The sequence below is a fragment of the Cibotium barometz genome, chromosome 17 (assembly GCF_041138505.1).
Source record: "Cibotium barometz isolate CiBa-2024 chromosome 17, ASM4113850v1, whole genome shotgun sequence".
Classification (NCBI taxonomy): Eukaryota; Viridiplantae; Streptophyta; class Polypodiopsida; order Cyatheales; family Cibotiaceae; genus Cibotium; species Cibotium barometz.
The window spans coordinates 38254742-38267012 of record NC_141062.1 but is presented as its reverse complement, the minus strand read 5'-3'; the positions used below and the strand labels follow the sequence as shown (position 1 = coordinate 38267012).

At 44.4% G+C, this 12271-nt stretch overlaps 1 protein-coding gene across 1 annotated transcript in view; it reads right to left on the bottom strand.

The window, feature by feature from the left end:
- LOC147629972 (uncharacterized) overlaps window positions 1-12271 on the bottom strand; it is a 300394-nt gene that overhangs the window by 32741 nt on the left and 255382 nt on the right. Inside the window, exons 34-36 of the mRNA XM_086811523.1 lie at window positions 4761-4895; window positions 4345-4617; window positions 3912-4100 (exon numbers count right to left, since the gene is read on the bottom strand). Of these exons, the coding sequence (XP_086667649.1) occupies window positions 3912-4100; window positions 4345-4617; window positions 4761-4895 (597 nt within the window). The remainder of the gene's footprint in view (window positions 1-3911; window positions 4101-4344; window positions 4618-4760; window positions 4896-12271) is intronic.

Here is a 12271-nt window from a genome sequence, read left to right as displayed (position 1 = left end):
AGTACAAAAGATACACCTAATATGATGAACCTCTAACTGGGTGTCATACATGTACTAGGTGTCCCAGTCGGAACTAGTACTAACTGTACCATAGGTCCTAACTGATAATATCTAGGCCTACAAGGCACATACCAAGGAATGAGTGACTATGGATAGCCCATAGAGTGGCCTACAAACCCCCCTCGACGGTATGGACTGAAGTATCCTGGAAACGTCTCAAGATACCTGAAGACTAAAGGTTATGGTTGCACAAATTCGTCCAATATGGATATAGCAACCTATGACTGTACAGAGTAGCAGATCACGTAACAAATGGTACCAAGTGTAAAGCTTGTCGAAAAGCCTCAAACTTTGGTCGCGGGAGAGCCTTCGTGAAGAGATCTGCCAAGTTGTCTTCAGTGGGAATGTAAGACAACTGAATGTCACCATCTGACCATCGCTCTCTAACATAGTGGTAATGAACCTCAATGTGTTTCGTGCGAGCATGAAACACAGGATTTCGTGCAATAGCCAAAGCACTCTGACTGTCAGTATGAATGATTGAAGGAGTAGTCTGACCAACTAGAAGATCTGCAAGTAGTTTCCGTAGCAAACACACTCTACTGTAGCTGTGAAAGCTGCTCTGTACTCAGCCTCACAACTAGATGTGGCAACTGTCGCTTGCTTCTTGCCGAACCAAGAGATGCATGAAGAGCCAAGCATAAACAATTGCCACTATGGGATCGGCATGTATCATAGCAACCAACCCAATCACTATCAGTGAACCCATGCATGATAAGTGAAGAATCAGCCTTGTAAAAAAGGCCCAAGTGTTGTGTGCCTTTGATATATCTGAAGACACGTTTCACTGCATGCCAATGGTGGACTGTGCATAAACCTGCCCAACTGGGAGACCACGTACTGCAAGTCCGGCCGAGTATGACACAAGTAAAGTAAACAACCAACTGCCTGTGCTGATAAGAGGTAGCATCACAAGGTCCACTGATTGGATAGATCCGCATCTCATTCCATTAGTTGAGAGTGGAGACAAACAGATATGGGCCGAGGGCAGCTGCACCAGAGGACTGGATATGTCAGCTTTGTCACATAGAGGTTGAGACAGAGGCCCACTACGTATGCAGATGTGCAATATACTATAAGATTAGGGGGAGGTTCCATTGCCTCTTCCGAGATGGATCTGGACCACTTTCCAGGATCATGTATTTCCCAGACCAGAGATGCTTGGGGATTTTCATTCTGGAGCTTCACAGACATAGGGAGTCCCTTTTGCCGCATAGACCAGCGATATCTGTCAGAGGACCAGTAGAGAGAGATTTCACTGACTTCTTCTAGACCAAAGTGACGAGGGCAGATTTACCCACTACACTTGAGGTTCAGGCTGATGAAGGTTCACCCACTACACCCGACCTTCAGGCTGATGCAGGAGCTCGACCGAGAGGAGTGACACTAGACAGAGCCATTGAGCTATGCAGAGCTCGGTGCCCTCGACCTCGTGGTCCCCGCCCATGCCCGCATCACTACAGGAGGATCAGAGCCATCATCTCCCACCACCACATGACTTTCTCATGCCGGCCCAGCTTTACTACATTGGGTGCCATGTTGCAGCATTTTATGCGGGGTATTTTAGGGTGATATGAGAGCTGGACACTTTTTGTTTTGGGATCAGATCTGGCATTTCAGCTCTTATTACTTTCTTTGATTTTTATTTTTAGTACCCATGATGATGTATTTCATGGACATGATGTAACCTTTTGGTCTCATAGGTCATTTTGGCCTTTTGTAGATGTTAATACAACTTTCTTTCTTTCTTTCTCTCTCTCTCTCTCTCTCTCTCTCTCTCTCTCTCTCTTATGCACATGAGTATGTCAGGGACCTCAAATTTGCTTTTGCACCAAGTGCGGACAGCCATTGAGCGTTCTCAAGAGAAGCAAAAGAGGATTTCCGATTAGCATAGAAGGCAATTGGACTTGAAAGAAAACGACTAGGTATTGCTGACATTTGAGAAAGCTAGACTTTGGAAGAGGCTTGGGAAAGAGGGGATGTGCCCAAAGCTGTCTACCAAGTAGTATGGACCATTCAAGGTCATTGAGAGGATCAATGAAGTGGCTTTTCGGTTGTCTTTGGAATCATTGGAGGATACAGAGTGCATTTCATGTAAGCCTCTTGTACAATGATGTGGGACTGGAGCATAAAGAGCCGGTTATAAAAGATCCACCTGAAGTGGATGAGTTGAAAGAGCTGTTACAACCTGAAGTGGATGAGTTGAAAGAGCTGTTACAACCAAAGAACTCATCCACCTGAAGTGGATGAGTTGAAAGAGCTGTTACAACCAAAGAAAATTGTGTTTCACAAGGGGCGTAAGCTTGCTATTGGCAAACTTCAGACACAATACCTTGTGAAGTTCAAGAATTATTCACCTATGGATGCTAAGTGGATGGATGAGGTATACTTACAAAAGTATCTGTAGCTCCTAGAAGCATATTTGAAATCTTTTCAGCTACAGTCAACTATTTAGAAGCTGGGGGAGATGTCACTATTTTGGCATTGTTTGTGCTTCTGTGGGATCCATAGTGTGGATATGACACCTCATGGCAAGGGACTCATATGAGTCCACGCCAAGGGTCATGTGGACCTCATGGTAGGGGACTTATGTCTACACCAAGGGCCAATACGTTGGATCAGGTAGGCCGACTTTGGTCCGCGCTCAGATTTAGAGTACGGTATTCTGATTGGCCTGGGGACATAATGTCTATGGCCAAAATGAGTGCCAGCTACAAGCCAAATGAAAGGGAGATCGTTCAATACATTTTGTGCATTGTATGGCATACCTGCATGCCTAGAACTATTTTCACGTGAACTATTTTATTGTCATTTTCAGCCAAACCAGTCCATACATATGCTTTTTGACATGCTTTCTTGCTTCTCCAACCTTTGGTACAGGTGGCAAATGATCAGCACATTGCTGTCTAGTCTCTGTATGTCCTTCTTAGTTACTATCTTATGGATATCTACCTGCTGAAAATGCTTTTGAGCATTTCTGTCACCAACAATTCAACCTAAAGCTGATTTGTACCTGCAAATTACACCAAATTCACTGGTAAGAGTTTTTATGAGTTCTTTTAACCTACTCTTCATCCGCGCACTTGACCATTAAGGTCTCCTATGTCTCAGCTTGGCACACACATGCTTGTGTATGGATGCCAGTGGAGCATAATTTCTTTGTGGCAAGTCACTGGTGGTTGGGGAGTAAAGTTCTTCGTGACAAAAGCTTTGGAATCGACTCATGCTTTGAAAAAACATGTTTGCAAACTATTTTCATTGCAAGAATGTCATTGAAAATCTTGCATGTGATGCCCATGAAGCTTGTATCTTGAGAAATTCTTGAAAATATAATCATATTATTTGAGGAATCCTAGATATTACAATCATATTACAAGGGGGGTGGGCCTTTTCTGGCCCTATGGCTTGTATCATCTAAATTTCAGCATTGCTATCTTGTTTGGTGTTGTGCCATTTCATCTTGTTTATTAGTATTGATAATTTAAGCGCTCAACCCCCTCGAGAGGTATTTCAACATTATCGATTCCTAAGCACACACTTGGGATTGTGGGCTGCTGAGATTGTGCCTGGCATACGTGCCAGTTGACCCTCCATTAACCTCAATGGGAGGGGATTTGACACCATGTATTTGACCCTACCTCTAGCTAGTGTAAAGTAGGTACTAGAAAGGCCGTATGTTGGAAGCAATATTGCATGCCATTTGGAGATGGTGTCAGGAGTTCAAACATCCATGCCTTTTGTCCTATGACCGATCTTACATGGATGTGTTGTGATAGGGCATGGATGGCAAATGATCAGGAACCTCAATGTGTTGTTAAATTGAACGTCAGAAAAAAAAAAAGAGCATTTGCCTTTTGACAATTCTGGACATCTTGCTCGAGTGCAGACTTCTTCTGTTCCATAGTCTCGAGCTGGTCCTGTAGTTTTTGCAGTTTATCTTCAACTTCCTTCAACATCTCCTTCTTTTTGGACAGTGCTGCTTGCAGTGTCTCAAATTCCGCAGTTGCTGCATCCAACTTTGCTTTCTTGGGTGCAACTACCTGCAATGGACACCAATACAAATTACTTCAGGAAACATACTTTTAGCCTGTGAGACATGAATGCAGCATAGTTGGCGGGGACCTTGCCTGAATGGCTATCATCACACCAGGCTGCCCATACAGGGGCGTGATTTTAAATCACAGAACATACGTATAAATATATATTTATCACAAAAAAGGGAAAAAAAAGACATGCATGCAGTTGTACTTATGTAACCCACAAAAGGTCTTGAGCAATGAAGACCTGAGCAACTTTGTCATAGCTTTCCATAGCACGGATCCAACAACAGAGTCCATAAGCTGCCTTGGATGCTTTCTTTACAACTTCTGGATCAAAATTAGCCTTTTCAAGATATGGGCGCACTTTCTCGATGATATCCGGTGGTATATGATCTTTATCGTAATCTTTCAGAGACTGGAGGAAATTGGTGTCTGTCAGCATCTGCTGAGCCGGTCCCCAGTAATCATCAATCTTTTTCCCAGGATTACTTGGGTCTGGAATCCTCCTAGATTTCACCTATAACACAATTTTGTATTGAGTACTTAGTTTCTGATATTTTCTTTACAAGTTTTGTTTTAGTATGAAATTAAAATACATTTTCCTCTCTATGGATTCTCAAGGTATATCTCTTCTTGTGACTAGCAAAACATTGCACGTACCCCCTTCATAATACAACATGCCTCCATGACTAGCTTTACTGGTGCTGGTGGGTTTTTCATGGCTTTAACTTCTGTGATATCCGACTTTGTGAGGGTATCTAGTGCTGAAAGAGCAGATTCCAGCATTGGCATTGCCTGAAGACAAGCATAAACTAGTGTATCATTACATTTGTAGGGGCAATGTTCAAAACATGCAGCCATTATCATTACATTCATAGGGAAAATGTTGAAAACATGCATCCCTTGCCCAATTGGCCATTGCAACACACTGCTCAGCAAGGGGAATGTGTTCGAATCCCAACATCATACATAGGAAATCATGGAAAAATGGAAAAGCCTTCAATTCATACATATCCTCCAAATTTAAAATTGTAAGTACATTTTTTTGCATGAAATTTAAAATTTAAGCACACGAACGCTTTTGTCTTTTTTCTAATGTACCTTTTGGTTATTTTGGTTTTGAAATGAATATAAGGTTGAAAAGTCAAAGGCCCCTATTAATGGACATTGCCACCCCCAAATCATGGACATAAAAAAACTAGGTTAAGTGCACCTTTTCAGCCAATGTGAATGTGCCAGCCTAGTTTTCGTGCTTATTAGGAAAGCGTCTATTGTAAAGAAGTCAGCAAACAATTGACCTACCTAACCTTTTTTTTTTCTGGGAAAGAGGTTCTTCTATTAGTTAAAAATCGGCAGCCCAAGGGCTAAAAATGTACATGCTCATAACCCTCATAAGAGGCAAAAAACAAAGTAAGAAGGGGTGGTTCCCTCTATGGCTGGCTGCTCTCGGAGGGGAACACTCTCATACAAGGGGAAAGGGGGGGGGGGGGGGAAGGAGCGCCACCGGCGGTCTATAATGCCAAGTAATCTCGCCGGGGCCGATTAGTGAGAAAGGGACCCATGTGCCATGTGCGCAGGAAGGCCTCTCTCTGTCTGCGCATGCGATCGGACCTGCCCTGAAGCTTCCCCCATTGATTGCGGAGGTTATGAATGATGTCAGTCCAAATGGAGTTGATGGACTTTGCTGTAGGGGTGAGAGTACCCTCCATGGCTTCGCTGCAACGGGCTTGCCATATATGCCATGCAGCTATGCTGCTGATGATTTCCCATGTCGAACTGGTGCCTGGAACCAAGGCTCTGCCGTCTTGTCAGGGGTGGGAATTGTATCAATCCTATGGTGAGAGTCGGAGGGCGGGCCTGCCCACTTGCTGCCTCATTGTAGAAGAGCATGGGGCCGGCCTCAGTCACCCCGGCTACTACCCTAGGTGATAGTACGTTGTGTGGTCTCCGGGTGATGGCCTCTATAAACCACCAACAGGCACACAAGGAAGAAAAGATATGGGATCAGAACTGGGGGATGCTAGAATGATAGAATCCCAGCTCTAAGGGCATCTTTCAGACCTGCTCTCCTATCATCTTAGCTCTAGTTGACTCACTTGACAATTCTTAACCCTCCCAACCTCCCTTTCTGACCTGGTCAGCTCCTCAGACTGTCCTCCCAGGTCAGCTATCACCTCCAACACTATTGACTATTCTCCTCAAAGCCCTTCCTGACCACAACTGACCACTAGCTGACCAAACCTGTCTCCAGCTGACGCAGAACACCCTGTTTCTGCCTCCGAAAAGCCTTCTCTAGTTCCGAGGCTGAAAACTGTCCTCCAAGCCTCATAGAGTGTCCTCCACTGTTAGCCCACCTCCTACTCTTGGTTCAGGACCTCTCTGCACTAGTCTGTTGCCCTCAGTTGACACTTCTCCGTCTCCCTTCTGACTGTACAATCTCAGACAGACCCGACTGTCAAAATATAGAGTAAACTGACCCAGAAGACTCAACTGGGGCAGAAACTTCCTCACACTTGTCCGCTGGCGTCCTCTAGGCCTCAGACACCTCTAAACTTGCAAAGATGTCACACCACAGGTCAACTGCCTCCCTCCGAATGACTGTCCTCTTTCAAGCTTGCTCAACTAACCCAACTGAAGCAGAATCTCTCCCCTCTGAGTCAGCTGATGCCTGTAAACCCACCAGGCATTCAAACCAAGCCAGTACATACCCTCAGCTGTGATAGCAACTAACAACTGGCTACCTGAGAAATATCTTTAACCCACTAGTCTTTCTGACTGTTGACTTCTAGTAGCCCCAGACTATCTGACCAAGCTCACAAACACTTCACACTCACTTAGACAAGCTAAAGTAAGGTCCCTACACTCACAGCTGATGATTTTGATGATCAGCTGACTCAGAACTAGCTCTGTGCCTTCTTAACTGAGTCTGACTCAGAATCAATTCCCTAGTTGTCAGACTCACACACTCAGAAATATCATTTCCATAACCTCTATGTAAGACACTCAATCATCATAACCAAAACCACCAAACAAAGGATAAAACCCAAACACTCTCTGTTTCAGATACACAAGAAAACTTCATTGTCTCAATAGCCCTGAACCATGGGCATAATCATGAGAAAAGAAAAACAAAGCTCATAGGTCTCCCTCAGGTGGACTGTCACCATTTGGCCACCCGAATGGTTCACTCTTGCTTTCACACTATGTACATATTGGATTAGTGTCCATGGACTTCTCATCAGCTTATCACCCTCAAACGGATGGGCAAAGTGAGGCTGCAAATTCAGCCGTGCTGGATCTCTTGAAATGTTATGTGGCGGATCAGAAGTCTTCTTGGGAGAAGTACTTACCGCTTGTGGAATTTGCATACAACAACACAGTGCATGCATCTACGGGAAAGGCCCCGTTTGAGATTGTTTATGGTAAGGTGGTTTTGCCACCCATCCTTCGCACAAAGGATGAGATATTTGCAGCTGATGAGTATATAAGAGACTTGAATATTGTTTTTGCTCAGGTGCCGACAGCCATTGCAAGGCCACAAGACAAGCATAAAAAGGCTGCCGACAAGCATAGAAGGCAATTGGATGTTAAAGAGAATGATTGGGTATTGCTGAAATTTGAGAAAGCAAGACTTGTAAAGAGGCCTGGCAAAGAGGGTACATATCCTAAGCTTGCAACCAGGTACTATGGACCTTTTCGAGTGATCGAGAAGATCAATGAAGTGGCTTTCAGATTGGCATTACCTAGTCATTGGCACATACACAATGCTTTTCATGTGAGTCTTCTTCGCAAGTATGTAGGGCTGGAGCCCAGTGAAATGGTCACTGAGGATCCACCAGAAGTGGATGAGCTTGAGGAGATCTTGCAGCCAGAGCAGATTGTGTATCACAAGGAACGCAAGCTTGCTGCAGGCAAAGTTGTGAGGCGTTATCTTGTGAAGTTTAAGAACTATCTTCCCATTGATGCTAAATGGGTAGATGAAGAGTTCTTCAAAGATTGCCCGCATGTGCTTCAGACATATTTGGATGCATTTCAGTTGCGGACAACTGTTTAGAAGCGGGGGGGAATGTCACCATTTGGCCACCTGAATGGTTCACTCTTGCTTTCACACTATGTACATATTGGATTAGTGTCCATGGCTTATGGAATATGCCTATGCAGGTGATTGACACGTGTCATGCTGTATAGTTGGATATGATATTCCGCTGGGACTTGATGTTATCATGCCCGGAATATCTGGAGGACTTGGCTTTCCGCTGGGACTTGTGCCTTTGTGTACATGCCCGGAAACGCCTGGAGGATTGGCTTTCCACTGGGTCTGGTATCGTATATACTTGCCTGGAAACGCCTGGGCTTATATGGTTTCATGAACGGAAATTGCTCATGCGAATGTTGCATTGCATAGCATCTTTATGTGCTTGCCTGCAAATGAGATTGCATGCTGTTTTCATGCCTGCATGACCTATGTGTAGTTCCGGGTAAGGGGACGCCCGCCCGTGAACCGTGCGTGTGAAACTGTCTGCTGACATGGTTGTGTGGCATGTGAACAGGTGGTAAGTATTTCCCAATCTAGGCTCAAATAGCCCTTAGGACTTAGCCAATATTTATAAGTGAGTGCGTTCCCATTTCATTAAAGTTTGGGCGCCCAAAAGTCACTTATAAATTATGACCTCTTCCAAGTTCACACTCACTGAAGTCCCGAGGCGGACAAGACTCAATGTCCAGGACCTGATCCTCCCCTTTTACTCATAAATGGGCATCTCCCCATGTCCCTTCACCTGATTGGACCCCAATTCACTTACTTATTAAGAGAAATTCGTGTTTTCTCTTCATGAGGATTTTTGGAGGCTGAAAACTCTGTTTTTCCACCATTTCTCTCCATTTCCAAGCTCTCCATAGCCATACCCAACTTGCTAGGGTGTTTTCCAAGCTTCCAAGAGTGTTTCCAAGTGCTAATCACTCTCCTACTCACTCCTAATGACTGAAATTCAGCAAAACAGCTCTCATTTTTGCTGTAATTTCTGGTCTTTTTGCTGAAAACCCTAATTTCAGCCTTCCTTTCTCAAGTTGAACCATAGGGGAAGCTTTACCAGGGTTCCCTTCATCCTCTTGAAGACTTTTGTCGCGAAGGATTGCGGCAAATCGAAGATATCAACACTTCTAAAGCTTCCAACGCGAAGGCTTCCGCTTGCAACAACTTCTATGAAGACTGGTAAGGTAATTGGACAATGTATTGTCATTACTTACTCAGTAGAAGGGCAGGACTCCTTGTTTAGCCGCCCTGTGTAGTATTTCTCTTGTCCTATGTGCTCTTGAAGATGTTGCTACCTTGCTTGGTAGAATATAGAGCCAATGGTAGAGAATATGGGCACTGAAGTCGGGCCGGGCATCAAGGCAGCTCCTTGGTGATCTACATCGACATACCATTGTTTTCTAAATGCTGAATTTCATATGCATTGGCATGGAGGATTTGGCAATGGATGCCCGTGAAGCTATGTAGTATTGAATTTCTCCAATAGTAATACAATTTACTCAAGGGAGGGGTCGGCCGTTCCGGCTCATTGTGTGTCTCTTGTCACCCGTGGCAAAGAGAATATGCAAGAAGAAGAGTCCATAGTCTTGAGGGCTGAACTTACTCGTATGCAGGCTCTTCTCCAAGCACAACAAGAAGAATTGAATCTCTATCGCCGCGAGGATCCATTGGTACATGACCGTTTGAAGACCAAGAAAGCTGAATCTTATATGGATCATGCAATGGCAATGATTGCTCAAGAGTTGCACATGCAACCGAGGGATGCAGCACGTGCATACTTGGCTCGTACCGAGGATGCCTATGCAGAAAAGGCAACCATCCCACATGTCTTGGAATCCCCACAAGTGCCCGAACAAGAAGTTATGTCTAAGAGGATGAACCTCCATGCGATGGGAGAGGAACAATCAGTGACTTCACGCCATGCAGGAATATCTCATGTAGCCCGTGAAGGATACAACGTTTATGGCAGTGGTCAAAATGTATGTCAAATGCCATTGCCGGCTGAAAATGTACATGCACAACACATGCAACATGGACTGCAATTTTCTGTTGGTGCAGGTATTCCGCGTATCTCTCATGCCACTCATGCCTTCGAGTGTGCTCGTGAGGGAGAAGCTATGGCTGAAAATGTATCAATGCATGTTGAGGGGCCAGCCATGCCTCATGCTTACAGGGCACATGTATCTATGCCTTATGCATCACCTTTTGGTCCAAAAATGATGCCAGTCCACAGGAGTTCTCCCAATGGACAAACATGGGGGAAAACATGTTGAGATGCACACACATGCATCAAAGTCTCGTGACTTTAAAGCCGGAGACAAATCTGTGAAGTTTGACACATATCATGGAGAGTATGATGCATCAAAGGCACTTGCTTTTATTGCCCAGTTTGATATTGCTTTCAGTGATGAGGATTTCACTCAGAAATCCATGATCCGGCATGTAAGCATGTTCATGAAAGGCACTGCTGCCCATTGGTGGCTCACGGAGAAGCTCTCACCGAATCCCGTTAGATCATGGGAAGAGTTCAAGGAGAGGTTTTATGCTCAATTCTTGCCTCCCAATGCATTGAATGAGATAACAATGAAGTGGGATTGGGTAAAGCAAAATGAGGGGGAATCGGTAAATGCATATGTACAAAAGTTTTGGAAAGTGCTTTTGGAGGTGTCTCCATTTATGCATGTCACCGAGGCGGAAAGGAAGAGAAGGTTTCAATCGGGATTGCAACCCGTGTACAAAGCGGGATTACAAATGTATCCTGGTCATACCTTACACCAATTAATCGCAGCCGCCACCGCCACCAAGCAATTGGAACTCAAATTGAGTCGATCCAATAAGGCTAAACCCTCATTTCAAGGCAAAGAGAGGGCTGTCCAAAACCTGCAAAATGATGGACAGCCACCTAAAAGGGACCAAAACCAAGCCAAATCAGGTCCAAAAGCTGAAAATAAGTTTGCTAAAAAGCGCCCTTATAAGCCGGCAAACTTTGGTCTTAGTGCTGAGGAGAAGGAGCAATATATGCGTGAAGGCAAATGCTTTACTTGTGGCAGCACTGAGAACATGGCAAAAGCATGCCCAAATAAGAAGAACAAAGCTGAAAATGCTAACGTACAGAAGCCTAATGTGCATATGGTTCCGGATGTGTAGGGCAACACTTCACATGATAGCAAAGATAGGGTTGTATGCAAAGCTTGGGGACAACTCAAGGATCAGCCCGCTTTGTTCATGTTTGATGATTGTGCATCTAAAAAATTTCATATCCACTCAGATGGCAGCTGCTTTGGGTATTGAAGTGGAGGACATGGATCCTCAAATTGAAGCAGGGGCTGCCTTTGTTGGTAGAGACGTGCAAGTCATGCCTATTTTTGGCAAGTTGCGCATACACATTCAAGGCTATGTGGATCATGAGGATTTTCTTGTGGCGCCTTTGAATGGCTGTGATGTATTGGTTGGAAAGCCTTGGCATACACGTATTGATCCGTGCAAGGCTTACAAGACCAACAGGATCACCTTCATACATAAAGGCCGAGAACATGTAATTGATGCTGGTGAAGAGGGTGATACCATTCCCCTTGTATCTCATGTACAAATTAAGAAAGTAATGAAAAAGAGTGTTTTTGCGTACTTGATTTTTGTACGAGATCATGTTGAGAAAAATAATGTACATGTAAACACTCTTAGTAATGATAGGCTGAAATTTTTGCAAGAGCACAATAATTGTTTTGCTGATGAGTTACCAAATGAGTTACCACTTGTACGACCGGAAGATCATCGTATTGATCTTGTGCCGGGTAGCTCACCACCTAATAGGCCAGCCTATCGTGTAAGTGCATCCCAAAAAGAGGAGATCATGAAGCAAGTAAATGAGCTTCTTGAGAAGGGTTTGGTTCAGCCAAGCTCTTCTCCATATTGTTCACCCGTCCTCTTAGTTCAAAAGAAGGATGGATCCTTTCGTATGTGTGTGGATTATAGAGCTTTGAATAAGCTTACCATCAAGAATCGGTTTTCGATTCCACGCATAGACGACATCCTTGACAAGTTGGATGGATCGGCATGCTTTAGCCGAATTGATCTCAAGAGTGGATATCATCAAGTGCGTGTAGTGCCTCAGGATGTACACAAAACTGCTTTCAGGACA